At 39.2% G+C, this 14,876-nt stretch overlaps 1 protein-coding gene across 1 annotated transcript in view; it reads right to left on the minus strand.

The window, feature by feature from the left end:
- The window catches only part of LOC120980009 (mucin-5AC-like), a 48,168-nt gene that overhangs the window by 12,014 nt on the left and 21,278 nt on the right, over positions 1–14,876 (minus strand). Inside the window, 10 exon segments of the mRNA XM_040408874.1 lie at positions 98–1,158; positions 1,459–2,073; positions 2,104–2,273; positions 2,397–6,295; positions 6,458–6,613; positions 6,776–8,273; positions 8,391–8,433; positions 8,464–8,535; positions 8,671–10,244; positions 10,346–14,482. Of these exon segments, the coding sequence (XP_040264808.1) occupies positions 98–1,158; positions 1,459–2,073; positions 2,104–2,273; positions 2,397–6,295; positions 6,458–6,613; positions 6,776–8,273; positions 8,391–8,433; positions 8,464–8,535; positions 8,671–10,244; positions 10,346–14,482 (13,225 nt within the window).

The following is a 14,876-nucleotide window of genomic DNA, read 5'->3' on the forward strand; positions in this document are numbered from 1 at the left end:
TTTTGAAGTAATTGGTTTTCCAGGTGTCGTTTTGTAGGCAGAAGTGACTTTATGAGATTGTGTAGACACTTTAGCAGTTGTGACAGGGTTTCTAGATGTCATATCTTCATGTGAAGACTCAGTGGTTGACTTATGCAAATCAGTATTCGCCTTGGCAGATGTTATCTTACCAGTGGTTTTGAAAGCAGGAGTTACTTCTCCTGACTCAGTAGACATTTTGGTAGTTTTCACAGAGATAGGTTTGTGTGAAGTGGTTTCTTCAAGTTCCTCTTCTGTAGTTGTCTTTCTGTATGCAGTAGTTTCTTTTGGAGAGGATGCTTCTGAAGTAATTGGTTTTCCAGGTGTCGTTTTGTAGGCAGAAGTGACTTTATGAGATTGTGTAGACACTTTAGCAGTTGTGACAGGGTTTCTAGATGTCATATCTTCATGTGAAGACTCAGTGGTTGACTTATGCAAATCAGTATTCGCCTTGGCAGATGTTATCTTACCAGTGGTTTTGAAAGCAGAAGTTACTTCTCCAGACTCAGTAGACATTTTGGTAGTTTTCACAGAGATAGGTTTGTGTGAAGTGGTTTCTTCATGTTCCTCTTCTGTAGTTGTCCTTCTGTATGCAGTAGTTTCTTTTGGAGAGGATGCTTTTGAAGTAATTGGTTTTCCAGGTGTCGTTTTGTAGGCAGAAGTGACTTTATGAGATTGTGTAGACACTTTAGCAGTTGTGACAGGGTTTCTAGATGTCATATCTTCATGTGAAGACTCAGTGGTTGACTTATGCAAATCAGTATTCGCCTTGGCAGATGTTATCTTACCAGTGGTTTTGAAAGCAGAAGTTACTTCTCCAGACTCAGTAGACATTTTGGTAGTTTTTATAGAGACAGGTTTGCGTGAAGTGGTTTCTTCATGTTCCTCTTCTGTAGTTGTCCTTCTGTATGCAGTAGTTTCTTTTGGAGAGGATGCTTCTGAAGTAATTGGTTTTCCAGGTGTCGTTTTGTAGGCAGAAGTGACTTTATGAGATTGTGTAGAAACTTTAGCAGTTGTGATAGGGTTTCTAGATGTCATATCTTCATGTGAAGACTCAGTGGTTGACTTATGCAAATCAGTATTTGCCTTGGCAGATGTAATCTTACCAGTGGTTTTGAAAGCAGAAGTTACTTCTCCAGACTCAGTAGACATTTTGGTAGTTTTCAAAGAGATAGGTTTGCGTGAAGTGGTTTCTTCATGTTCCTCTTCTGTAGTTGTCCTTCTGTATGCAGTAGTTTCTTTTGGAGAGGATGCTTCTGAAGTAATTGGTTTTCCAGGTGTCGTTTTGTAGGCAGAAGTGACTTTATGAGATTGTGTAGACACTTTAGCAGTTGTGACTGGGTTTCTAGATGTCATATCTTCATGTGAAGACTCAGTGGTTGACTTATGCAAATCAGTATTCGCCTTGGCAGATGTTATCTTACCAGTGGTTTTGAAAGCAGAAGTTACTTCTCCAGACACAGTAGACATTTTGGTAGTTTTTATAGAGACAGGTTTGCGTGAAGTGGTTTCTTCATGTTCCTCTTCTGTAGTTGTCCTTCTGTATGCAGTAGTTTCTTTTGGAGAGGATGCTTCTGAAGTAATTGGTTTTCCAGGTGTCGTTTTGTAGGCAGAAGTGACTTTATGAGATTGTGTAGAAACTTTAGCAGTTGTGACAGGGTTTCTAGATGTCATATCTTCATGTGAAGACTCAGTGGTTGACTTATGCAAATCAGTATTCGCCTTGGCAGATGTTATCTTACCAGTGGTTTTGAAAGCAGAAGTTACTTCTCCAGACTCAGTAGACATTTTGGTAGTTTTCACAGAGATAGGTTTGTGTGAAGTGGTTTCTTCATGTTCCTCTTCTGTAGTTGTCCTTCTGTATGCAGTAGTTTCTTTTGGAGAGGATGCTTCTGAAGTAATTGGTTTTCCAGGTGTCGTTTTGTAGGCAGAAGTGACTTTATGAGATTGTGTAGACACTTTAGCAGTTGTGACAGGATTTCTAGATGTCATATCTTCATGTGAAGACTCAGTGGTTGACTTATACAAATCAGTATTCGCCTTGGCAGATGTTATCTTACCAGTGGTTTTGAAAGCAGAAGTTACTTCTCCAGACTCAGTAGACATTTTGGTAGTTTTTATAGAGACAGGTTTGCGTGAAGTGGTTTCTTCATGTTCCTCTTCTGTAGTTGTCCTCCTGTATGCAGTAGTTTCTTTTGGAGAGGATGCTTCTGAAGTAATTGGTTTTCCAGGTGTCGTTTTGTAGGCAGAAGTGACTTTATGAGATTGTGTAGACACTTTAGCAGTTGTGACAGGGTTTCTAGATGTCATATCTTCATGTGAAGACTCAGTGGTTGACTTATACAAATCAGTATTCGCCTTGGCAGATGTTATCTTACCAGTGGTTTTGAAAGCAGAAGTTACTTCTCCAGACTCAGTAGACATTTTGGTAGTTTTCACAGAGATAGGTTTGCGTGAAGTGGTTTCTTCATGTTCCTCTTCTGTAGTTGTCCTTCTGTATGCAGTAGTTTCTTTTGGAGAGGATGCTTCTGAAGTAATTGGTTTTCCAGGTGTCGTTTTGTAGGCAGAAGTGACTTTATGAGATTGTGTAGACACTTTAGCAGTTGTGACAGGGTTTCTAGATGTCATATCTTCATGTGAAGACTCAGTGGTTGACTTATGCAAATCAGTATTCGCCTTGGCAGATGTTATCTTACCAGTGGTTTTGAAAGCAGAAGTTACTTCTCCAGACTCAGTAGACATTTTGGTAGTTTTTATAGAGACAGGTTTGCGTGAAGTGGTTTCTTCATGTTCCTCTTCTGTAGTTGTCCTTCTGTATGCAGTAGTTTCTTTTGGAGAGGATGCTTCTGAAGTAATTGGTTTTCCAGGTGTCGTTTTGTAGGCAGAAGTGACTTTATAAAATTGTGTAGAAACTTTAGCAGTTGTGACAGGGCTTCTAGATGTCATATCTTCATGTGAAGACTCAGTGGTTGACTTATGCAAATCAGTATTTGCCTTGGCAGATGTTATCTTACCAGTGGTTTTGAAAGCAGAAGTTACTTCTCCAGACTCAGTAGACATTTTGGTAGTTTTCACAGAGATAGGTTTGCGTGAAGTGGTTTCTTCATGTTCCTCTTCTGTAGTTGTCCTTCTGTATGCAGTAGTTTCTTTTGGAGAGGATGCTTCTGAAGTAATTGGTTTTCCAGGTGTTGTTTTGTAGGCAGAAGTGACTTTATGAGATTGTGTAGACACTTTAGCAGTTGTGACTGGGTTTCTAGATGTCATATCTTCATGTGAAGACTCAGTGGTTGACTTATGCAAATCAGTATTTGCCTTGGCAGATGTTATCTTACCAGTGGTTTTGAAAGCAGAAGTTACTTCTCCAGACTCAGTAGACATTTTGGTAGTTTTTATAGAGACAGGTTTGTGTGAAGTGGTTTCTTCATGTTCCTCTTCTGTAGTTGTCCTTCTGTATGCAGTAGTTTCTTTTGGAGAGGATGCTTCTGAAGTAATTGGTTTTCCAGGTGTCGTTTTGAAGGCAGAAGTGACTTTATGAGATTGTGTAGACACTTTAGCAGTTGTGACAGGGTTTCTAGATGTCATATCTTCATGTGAAGACTCAGTGGTTGACTTATGCAAATCAGTATTCACCTTGGCAGATGTTATCTTACCAGTGGTTTTGAAAGCAGAAGTTACTTCTCCAGACTCAGTAGAAATTTTGGTAGTTTTCACAGAGATAGGTTTGCGTGAAGTGGTTTCTTCATGTTCCTCTTCTGTAGTTGTCCTTCTGTATGCAGTAGTTTCTTTTGGAGAGGATGCTTCTGAAGTAATTGGTTTTCCAGGTGTCGTTTTGTAGGCAGAAGTGACTTTATGAGATTGTGTAGACACTTTAGCAGTTGTGACAGGGTTTCTAGATGTCATATCTTCATGTGAAGACTCAGTGGTTGACTTATGCAAATCAGTATTCGCCTTGGCAGATGTTATCTTACCAGTGGTTTTGAAAGCAGAAGTTACTTCTCCAGACTCAGTAGACATTTTGGTAGTTTTTATAGAGACAGATTTGCGTGAAGTGGTTTCTTCATGTTCCTCTTCTGTAGTTGTCCTTCTGTATGCAGTAGTTTCTTTTGGAGAGGATGCTTCTGAAGTAATTGGTTTTCCAGGTGTCGTTTTGAAGGCAGAAGTGACTTCATGAGATTGTGTAGACACTTTAGCAGTTGTGACAGGGTTTCTAGATGTCATATTTTCATGTGAAGACTCAGTGGTTGACTTATGCAAATCAGTATTTGCCTTGGCAGATGTTATCTTACCAGTGGTTTTGAAAGCAGAAGTTACTTCTCCAGACTCAGTAGACATTTTGGTAGTTTTCACAGAGATAGGTTTGCGTGAAGTGGTTTCTTCATGTTCCTCTTCTGTAGTTGTCCTTCTGTATGCAGTAGTTTCTTTTGGAGAGGATGCTTCTGAAGTAATTGGTTTTCCAGGTGTCGTTTTGTAGGCAGAAGTTACTTTATGAGATTGTGTAGACACTTTAGCAGTTGTGACAGGGTTTCTAGATGTCATATCTTCATGTGAAGACTCAGTGGTTGACTTATGCAAATCAGTATTCGCCTTGGCAGATGTTATCTTACCAGTGGTTTTGAAAGCAGAAGTTACTTCTCCTGACTCAGTAGACATTTTGGTAGTTTTTATAGAGACAGGTTTGCGTGAAGTGGTTTCTTCATGTTCCTCTTCTGTAGTTGTCCTTCTGTATGCAGTAGTTTCTTTTGGAGAGGATGCTTCTGAAGTAATTGGTTTTCCAGGTGTCGTTTTGTAGGCAGAAGTGACTTTATGAGATTGTGTAGAAACTTTGGCAGTTGTGACAGGGTTTCTAGATGTCATATCTTCATGTGAAGACTCAGTTGTTGACTTTTGCAAATCAGTATTTGCCTTGGCAGATGTAATCTTACCAGTGGTTTTGAAAGCAGAAGTTACTTCTCCAGACTCAGTAGACATTTTGGTAGTTTTTATAGAGACAGATTTGCGTGAAGTGGTTTCTTCATGTTCCTCTTCTGTAGTTGTCCTTCTGTATGCAGTAGTTTCTTTTGGAGAGGATGCTTCTGAAGTAATTGGTTTACCAGGTGTCGTTTTGTAGGCAGAAGTGACTTTATGAGATTGTGTAGACACTTTAGCAGTTGTGACAGGGTTTCTAGATGTCATATCTTCATGTGAAGACTCAGTGGTTGACTTATGCAAATCAGTATTCGCCTTGGCAGATGTTATCTTACCAGTGGTTTTGAAAGCAGAAGTTACTTCTCCTGACTCAGTAGACATTTTGGTAGTTTTTATAGAGACAGGTTTGCGTGAAGTGGTTTCTTCATGTTCCTCTTCTGTAGTTGTCCTTCTGTATGCAGTAGTTTCTTTTGGAGAGGATGCTTCTGAAGTAATTGGTTTTCCAGGTGTCGTTTTGTAGGCAGAAGTGACTTTATGAGATTGTGTAGAAACTTTAGCAGTTGTGACAGGGTTTCTAGATGTCATATCTTCATGTGAAGACTCAGTTGTTGACTTTTGCAAATCAGTATTTGCCTTGGCAGATGTAATCTTACCAGTGGTTTTGAAAGCAGAAGTTACTTCTCCAGACTCAGTAGACATTTTGGTAGTTTTTATAGAGACAGATTTGCGTGAAGTGGTTTCTTCATGTTCCTCTTCTGTAGTTGTCCTTCTGTATGCAGTAGTTTCTTTTGGAGAGGATGCTTCTGAAGTAATTGGTTTTCCAGGTGTCGTTTTGTAGGCTGAAGTGACTTTATGAGATTGTGTAGACACTTTAGCAGTTGTGACAGGGTTTCTAGATGTCATATCTTCATGTGAAGACTCAGTGGTTGACTTATGCAAATCAGTATTCGCCTTGGCAGATGTTATCTTACCAGTGGTTTTGAAAGCAGAAGTTACTTCTCCAGACTCAGTAGACATTTTGGTAGTTTTCACAGAGATAGGTTTGCGTGAAGTTGTTTCTTCATGTTTCTCTTCTGTAGTTGTCCTTCTGTATGCAGTAGTTTCTTTTGGAGAGGATGCTTCTGAAGTAATTGGTTTTCCAGGTGTCGTTTTGTAGGCAGAAGTGACTTTATGAGATTGTGTTGACACTTTAGCAGTTGTGACAGGGTTTCTAGATGTCATATCTTCATGTGAAGACTCAGTGGTTGACTTATGCAAATCAGTATTCGCCTTGGCAGATGTTATCTTACCAGTGGTTTTGAAAGCAGAAGTTACTTCTCCAGACTCAGTAGACATTTTGGTAGTTTTTATAGAGACAGGTTTGCTTGAAGTGGTTTCTTCATGTTCCTCTTCTGTAGTTGTCCTTCTGTATGCAGTAGTTTCTTTTGGAGAGGATGCTTCTGAAGTAATTGGTTTTCCAGGTGTCGTTTTGTAGGCAGAAGTGACTTTATGAGATTGTGTAGAAACTTTAGCAGTTGTGACAGGGTTTCTAGATGTCATATCTTCATGTGAAGACTCAGTTGTTGACTTATGCAAATCAGTATTTGCCTTGGCAGATGTAATCTTACCAGTGGTTTTGAAAGCAGAAGTTACTTCTCCAGACTCAGTAGACATTTTGGTAGTTTTCACAGAGATAGGTTTGCGTGAAGTGGTTTCTTCATGTTTCTCTTCTGTAGTTGTCCTTCTGTATGCAGTAGTTTCTTTTGGAGAGGATGCTTCTGAAGTAATTGGTTTTCCAGGTGTCGTTTTGTAGGCAGAAGTGACTTTATGAGATTGTGTAGACACTTTAGCAGTTGTGACAGGGATTCTAGATGTCATATCTTCATGTGAAGACTCAGTGGTTGACTTATGCAAATCAGTATTCGCCTTGGCAGATGTTATCTTACCAGTGGTTTTGAAAGCAGAAGTTACTTCTCCAGACTTAGTAGACATTTTGGTAGTTTTCACAGAGATAGGTTTGCGTGAAGTGGTTTCTTCATGTTCCTCTTCTGTAGTTGTCCTTCTGTATGCAGTAGTTTCTTTTGGAGAGGATGCTTCTGAAGTAATTGGTTTTCCAGGTGTCGTTTTGTAGGCTGAAGTGACTTTATGAGATTGTGTAGACACTTTAGCAGTTGTGACAGGGTTTCTAGATGTCATATCTTCATGTGAAGACTCAGTGGTTGACTTATGCAAATCAGTATTCGCCTTGGCAGATGTTATCTTGCCAGTGGTTTTGAAAGCAGAAGTTACTTCTCCAGACTCAGTAGACATTTTGGTAGTTTTCACAGAGATAGGTTTGCGTGAAGTGGTTTCTTCATGTTTCTCTTCTGTAGTTGTCCTTCTGTATGCAGTAGTTTCTTTTGGAGAGGATGCTTCTGAAGTAATTGGTTTTACAGGTGTCGTTTTGTAGGCAGAAGTGACTTTATGAGATTGTGTTGACACTTTAGCAGTTGTGACAGGGTTTCTAGATGTCATATCTTCATGTGAAGACTCAGTGGTTGACTTATGCAAATCAGTATTCGCCTTGGCAGATGTTATCTTACCAGTGGTTTTGAAAGCAGAAGTTACTTCTCCAGACTCAGTAGACATTTTGGTAGTTTTTATAGAGACAGGTTTGCTTGAAGTGGTTTCTTCATGTTCCTCTTCTGTAGTTGTCCTTCTGTATGCAGTAGTTTCTTTTGGAGAGGATGCTTCTGAAGTAATTGGTTTTCCAGGTGTCGTTTTGTAGGCAGAAGTGACTTTATGAGATTGTGTAGAAACTTTAGCAGTTGTGACAGGGTTTCTAGATGTCATATCTTCATGTGAAGACTCAGTGGTTGACTTATGCAAATCAGTATTCGCCTTGGCAGATGTTATCTTACCAGTGGTTTTGAAAGCAGAAGTTACTTCTCCAGACTCAGTAGACATTTTGGTAGTTTTTATAGAGACAGGTTTGCTTGAAGTGGTTTCTTCATGTTCCTCTTCTGTAGTTGTCCTTCTGTATGCAGTAGTTTCTTTTGGAGAGGATGCTTCTGAAGTAATTGGTTTTCCAGGTGTCGTTTTGTAGGCAGAAGTGACTTTATGAGATTGTGTAGAAACTTTAGCAGTTGTGACAGGGTTTCTAGATGTCATATCTTCATGTGAAGACTCAGTTGTTGACTTATGCAAATCAGTATTTGCCTTGGCAGATGTAATCTTACCAGTGGTTTTGAAAGCAGAAGTTACTTCTCCAGACTCAGTAGACATTTTGGTAGTTTTCACAGAGATAGGTTTGCGTGAAGTGGTTTCTTCATGTTTCTCTTCTGTAGTTGTCCTTCTGTATGCAGTAGTTTCTTTTGGAGAGGATGCTTCTGAAGTAATTGGTTTTCCAGGTGTCGTTTTGTAGGCAGAAGTGACTTTATGAGATTGTGTAGACACTTTAGCAGTTGTGACAGGGATTCTAGATGTCATATCTTCATGTGAAGACTCAGTGGTTGACTTATGCAAATCAGTATTCGCCTTGGCAGATGTTATCTTACCAGTGGTTTTGAAAGCAGAAGTTACTTCTCCAGACTTAGTAGACATTTTGGTAGTTTTCACAGAGATAGGTTTGCGTGAAGTGGTTTCTTCATGTTCCTCTTCTGTAGTTGTCCTTCTGTATGCAGTAGTTTCTTTTGGAGAGGATGCTTCTGAAGTAATTGGTTTTCCAGGTGTCGTTTTGTAGGCTGAAGTGACTTTATGAGATTGTGTAGACACTTTAGCAGTTGTGACAGGGTTTCTAGATGTCATATCTTCATGTGAAGACTCAGTGGTTGACTTATGCAAATCAGTATTCGCCTTGGCAGATGTTATCTTACCAGTGGTTTTGAAAGCAGAAGTTACTTCTCCAGACTCAGTAGACATTTTGGTAGTTTTCACAGAGATAGGTTTGCGTGAAGTTGTTTCTTCATGTTTCTCTTCTGTAGTTGTCCTTCTGTATGCAGTAGTTTCTTTTGGAGAGGATGCTTCTGAAGTAATTGGTTTTCCAGGTGTCGTTTTGTAGGCAGAAGTGACTTTATGAGATTGTGTTGACACTTTAGCAGTTGTGACAGGGTTTCTAGATGTCATATCTTCATGTGAAGACTCAGTGGTTGACTTATGCAAATCAGTATTCGCCTTGGCAGATGTTATCTTACCAGTGGTTTTGAAAGCAGAAGTTACTTCTCCAGACTCAGTAGACATTTTGGTAGTTTTTATAGAGACAGGTTTGCTTGAAGTGGTTTCTTCATGTTCCTCTTCTGTAGTTGTCCTTCTGTATGCAGTAGTTTCTTTTGGAGAGGATGCCTCTGAAGTAATTGGTTTTCCAGGTGTCGTTTTGTAGGCAGAAGTGACTTTATGAGATTGTGTAGAAACTTTAGCAGTTGTGACAGGGTTTCTAGATGTCATATCTTCATGTGAAGACTCAGTTGTTGACTTATGCAAATCAGTATTTGCCTTGGCAGATGTAATCTTACCAGTGGTTTTGAAAGCAGAAGTTACTTCTCCAGACTCAGTAGACATTTTGGTAGTTTTCACAGAGATAGGTTTGCGTGAAGTGGTTTCTTCATGTTTCTCTTCTGTAGTTGTCCTTCTGTATGCAGTAGTTTCTTTTGGAGAGGATGCTTCTGAAGTAATTGGTTTTCCAGGTGTCGTTTTGTAGGCAGAAGTGACTTTATGAGATTGTGTAGACACTTTAGCAGTTGTGACAGGGATTCTAGATGTCATATCTTCATGTGAAGACTCAGTGGTTGACTTATGCAAATCAGTATTCGCCTTGGCAGATGTTATCTTACCAGTGGTTTTGAAAGCAGAAGTTACTTCTCCAGACTCGGTAGACATTTTTGTAGTTTTCATGGAGACAGGTTTGCGTGAAGTGGTTTCTTCATGTTCCTCTTTTGTAGTTGTCCTTCTGTATGCAGTAGTTTCTTTTGGAGAGGATGCTTCAGAAGTCATTGGTTTTCCAGGTGTCGTTTTGTAGGCAGAAGTGACTTTATGAGATTGTGTAGACACTTTAGCAGTTGTGACAGGGTTTCTAGATGTCATATCTTCATGTGAAGACTCAGTGGTTGACTTATGCAAATCAGTATTCGCCTTGGCAGATGTTATCTTACCAGTGGTTTTGAAAGCAGAAGTTTCTTCTCCAGACTTAGTAGACATTTTGGTAGTTTTCACAGAGATAGGTTTGCGTGAAGTGGTTTCTTCATGTTCCTCTTCTGTAGTTGTCCTTCTGTATGCAGTAGTTTCTTTTGGAGAGGATGCTTCTGAAGTAATTGGTTTTCCAGGTGTCGTTTTGTAGGCTGAAGTGACTTTATGAGATTGTGTAGACACTTAGCAGTTGTGACAGGGTTTCTAGATGTCATATCTTCATGTGAAGACTCAGTGGTTGACTTATGCAAATCAGTATTCGCCTTGGCAGATGTTATCTTACCAGTGGTTTTGAAAGCAGAAGTTACTTCTCCAGACTCAGTAGACATTTTGGTAGTTTTCACAGAGATAGGTTTGCGTGAAGTGGTTTCTTCATGTTTCTCTTCTGTAGTTGTCCTTCTGTATGCAGTAGTTTCTTTTGGAGAGGATTCTTCTGAAGTAATTGGTTTTCCAGGTGTCGTTTTGTAGGCAGAAGTGACTTTATGAGATTGTGTAGACACTTTAGCAGTTGTGACAGGGATTCTAGATGTCATATCTTCATGTGAAGACTCAGTGGTTGACTTATGCAAATCAGTATTCGCCTTGGCAGATGTTATCTTACCAGTGGTTTTGAAAGCAGAAGTTACTTCTCCAGACTCAGTAGACATTTTTGTAGTTTTCATGGAGACAGGTTTGCGTGAAGTGGTTTCTTCATGTTCCTCTTTTGTAGTTGTCCTTCTGTATGCAGTAGTTTCTTTTGGAGAGGATGCTTCAGAAGTCATTGGTTTTCCAGGTGTCGTTTTGTAGGCAGAAGTGACTTTATGAGATTGTGTAGACACTTTAGCAGTTGTGACAGGGTTTCTAGATGTCATATCTTCATGTGAAGACTCAGTGGTTGACTTATGCAAATCAGTATTCGCCTTGGCAGATGTTATCTTACCAGTGGTTTTGAAAGCAGAAGTTTCTTCTCCAGACTTAGTAGACATTTTGGTAGTTTTCACAGAGATAGGTTTGCGTGAAGTGGTTTCTTCATGTTCCTCTTCTGTAGTTGTCCTTCTGTATGCAGTAGTTTCTTTTGGAGAGGATGCTTCTGAAGTAATTGGTTTTCCAGGTGTCGTTTTGTAGGCTGAAGTGACTTTATGAGATTGTGTAGACACTTTAGCAGTTGTGACAGGGTTTCTAGATGTCATATCTTCATGTGAAGACTCAGTGGTTGACTTATGCAAATCAGTATTCGCCTTGGCAGATGTTATCTTACCAGTGGTTTTGAAAGCAGAAGTTACTTCTCCAGACTCAGTAGACATTTTGGTAGTTTTCACAGAGATAGGTTTGCGTGAAGTTGTTTCTTCATGTTTCTCTTCTGTAGTTGTCCTTCTGTATGCAGTAGTTTCTTTTGGAGAGGATGCTTCTGAAGTAATTGGTTTTCCAGGTGTCGTTTTGTAGGCAGAAGTGACTTTATGAGATTGTGTTGACACTTTAGCAGTTGTGACAGGGTTTCTAGATGTCATATCTTCATGTGAAGACTCAGTGGTTGACTTATGCAAATCAGTATTCGCCTTGGCAGATGTTATCTTACCAGTGGTTTTGAAAGCAGAAGTTACTTCTCCAGACTCAGTAGACATTTTGGTAGTTTTTATAGAGACAGGTTTGCTTGAAGTGGTTTCTTCATGTTCCTCTTCTGTAGTTGTCCTTCTGTATGCAGTAGTTTCTTTTGGAGAGGATGCTTCTGAAGTAATTGGTTTTCCAGGTGTCGTTTTGTAGGCAGAAGTGACTTTATGAGATTGTGTAGAAACTTTAGCAGTTGTGACAGGGTTTCTAGATGTCATATCTTCATGTGAAGACTCAGTGGTTGACTTATGCAAATCAGTATTTGCCTTGGCAGATGTAATCTTACCAGTGGTTTTGAAAGCAGAAGTTACTTCTCCAGACTCAGTAGACATTTTGGTAGTTTTCACAGAGATAGGTTTGCGTGAAGTGGTTTCTTCATGTTTCTCTTCTGTAGTTGTCCTTCTGTATGCAGTAGTTTCTTTTGGAGAGGATGCTTCTGAAGTAATTGGTTTTCCAGGTGTCGTTTTGTAGGCAGAAGTGACTTTATGAGATTGTGTAGACACTTTAGCAGTTGTGACAGGGATTCTAGATGTCATATCTTCATGTGAAGACTCAGTGGTTGACTTATGCAAATCAGTATTCGCCTTGGCAGATGTTATCTTACCAGTGGTTTTGAAAGCAGAAGTTACTTCTCCAGACTCAGTAGACATTTTTGTAGTTTTCATGGAGACAGGTTTGCGTGAAGTGGTTTCTTCATGTTCCTCTTTTGTAGTTGTCCTTCTGTATGCAGTAGTTTCTTTTGGAGAGGATGCTTCAGAAGTCATTGGTTTTCCAGGTGTCGTTTTGTAGGCAGAAGTGACTTTATGAGATTGTGTAGACACTTTAGCAGTTGTGACAGGCTTTCTAGATGTCATATCTTCATGTGAAGACTCAGTTGTTGACTTATGCAACTCAGTATTCGCCTTGGCAGATGTAATCTTACCAGTGGTTTTAAGGGTAAATGTGACTTCTCCAGACTCAGTAGACATTTTTGTAGTTTTCATTGAGTTAGGTTTGCTTGAAGTGGTTTCTATATGTTTTGTTTCTGTAGTTGATCTCCTGTGTGTAGTATATTCTTTTGGAGATGTTGCTTCTGATGTAAATTGTTTTCTAGTTGTTGTTTTGTAGGCAGAAGTCACTTCTTCTGATTCAGACATTTTAGTTGTTTTCATTGAATTAAATTTTTGTGAAGTAGTAGATACTTTTTCAATTGTAGTTGAAATTGGTCTTTCTGTATTAACTGATGTAGTTTCAATACTTTTTTCAAGTGGCTCAGTAAATGGAACAGTTGCTTTTGTTTTCTTTGGCGTGTATGTATAGATGTCTTCATCGGTTGTTAACTTTCCAAAATCTGAAGTTGACTCATATGTTGAGGTAGGTAGCAGTGTGACCCTGTTCTTTGTTGTCTGAGGAAGACTAGTAGTAGCTTTAAAAGTTGTTGTTAAATTTGTAGTGCTCAGTGAGTGTTTAGTAGAAGTAGGTATGCCCTCTGTTGATGCACATCCAGAACAGCAGTACACACGGATTTCATAATTGTAACAATAAGGTAATGGGCCAGTTTGTTCCTCATTTCGACAAACGAAACCATTACTGATATTGCAGTACACGTTTTGTTGAAGTTCTTCCAGGGAGAAATCTGGAAGATCAGCAGATCTACATTGAATTTCGGAAGGCTCTTGGCAAATTTTAAATCCAGATTTTTTTATGTCTTCATAAGTTTCAAAATCTCCATTTGTATCAGAATTAGGAAAGCTTACATCAAACCACTGAGACCACTCACAGACTGGCACACAATTTACTTTACCTGAAGTTGTTGGTAAACCAGTTATATGTGTGTTATATTTTGTTGATTGCTGAAAAGTTAAGGGTATTTTAGTTGTATGAGCCTCCATTTTGGTAGTTTTTGTCAATTGTGTTGTTCTTGTGAATTCAGGAGTTGCAAGATGTTTGGTTGAGTGAATTTCTACAGTTGTAGGAGCAAGGCTGGTAGATAGTTCACAGTCCTCCATAGAGCAACAAAGAATTTGTATTTGGTAGTTGTAACAAAGAGGAAAGTTCTTGTCCTGATCTTTGTTATTGCAAATTAGACCATGAGTGAGATTACACGTTACTTTTTGGCCAACTTCTTCAATAGTTATATCTGGGAAATTTTCAGCTCTGCACTTAATGTCCTCTGGTTTTGAGCATACGTTGTTTCCAGCAGCTTTAATGTTCTCTATTGTTTCAAAGTCTCCATCAGAATTAATAATGCTGGGGAAATGTACATCAATCCACGGTGTCCAAGTGCACATTTCTTTCTGACATGGAGTGTTGTTAGTTGTTGCTTGAGGTTTGGTTGTAGAAGGCTTTACAGTTTCTGTGACTGACTTTATAGTAGATGTTCTAGGTGTAGTTTTTTCAGATGATATTGCATTTAATGTCCCTGTTGGTGGTATAGATGTTGTGATTGTAGTCTTTTGGGATTTTGTTGTCAAAGTGGTGTTTGGAGAAGAAGTCACAAAAGGTGTTGGGGAGGCAGAAGATTCGCCACATGGAACAAAGGTGCAGCAGAGAATACTGATCTCATAATTAAAACATAGTTGAGAGAATTGGTCTCTATTATAACATACAAGTCCCACTGATGTATTGCATTGTATTATCTGGCCCAAGTCTGCAACTGAGATTTTGGGAAACTTTTGTGCTCGACATTCCACTTGAGAAGGGACTTTACATACAGAATAGCCCTTCTTTCTGATATTATCAAAGGTTTCAAAATCTCCTTCATTTTCTCCATACTTGGGACAGGTGACATCATACCATGGTGACCACTTGCACACTTCTTTGAGGCAGGATACAGAAGTCGATGACATTTGCTCTGCACATGAAATAATTTAATTAGGTAAATTAACAGTATAATATACAAACATTTTGTAGGCAATAAAATACATATCATACTTATAGTTAGGTTTTCCTTTACTCAGGGCAAAGGTTCAGTTCACTACCCTAAGCCTGTATCTACCCTGGTAAAGACAAATGGGTCATTTATCAAACTGGTGTAAATTAGAACTGGCTTAGTTGCCCATAGAAACCAATCTGATTTTACCTTTGATTTTTGACATCTCCTTTGAAAAATAAAAGGTGGAATCTGATTGTTTGCTATGGGCTCCTAAGCCAGTTCTACTTTACAACAGTTTGATAAATGACCCCAAAAGTGACTTATTGGTGATCCGGCACCCAAAACTCAGAGGCAAGGATTGCTCACCCCTAAT

Source organism: Bufo bufo, chromosome 10, assembly GCF_905171765.1.
Source record: "Bufo bufo chromosome 10, aBufBuf1.1, whole genome shotgun sequence".
Lineage (NCBI taxonomy): Eukaryota > Metazoa > Chordata > Amphibia > Anura > Bufonidae > Bufo > Bufo bufo.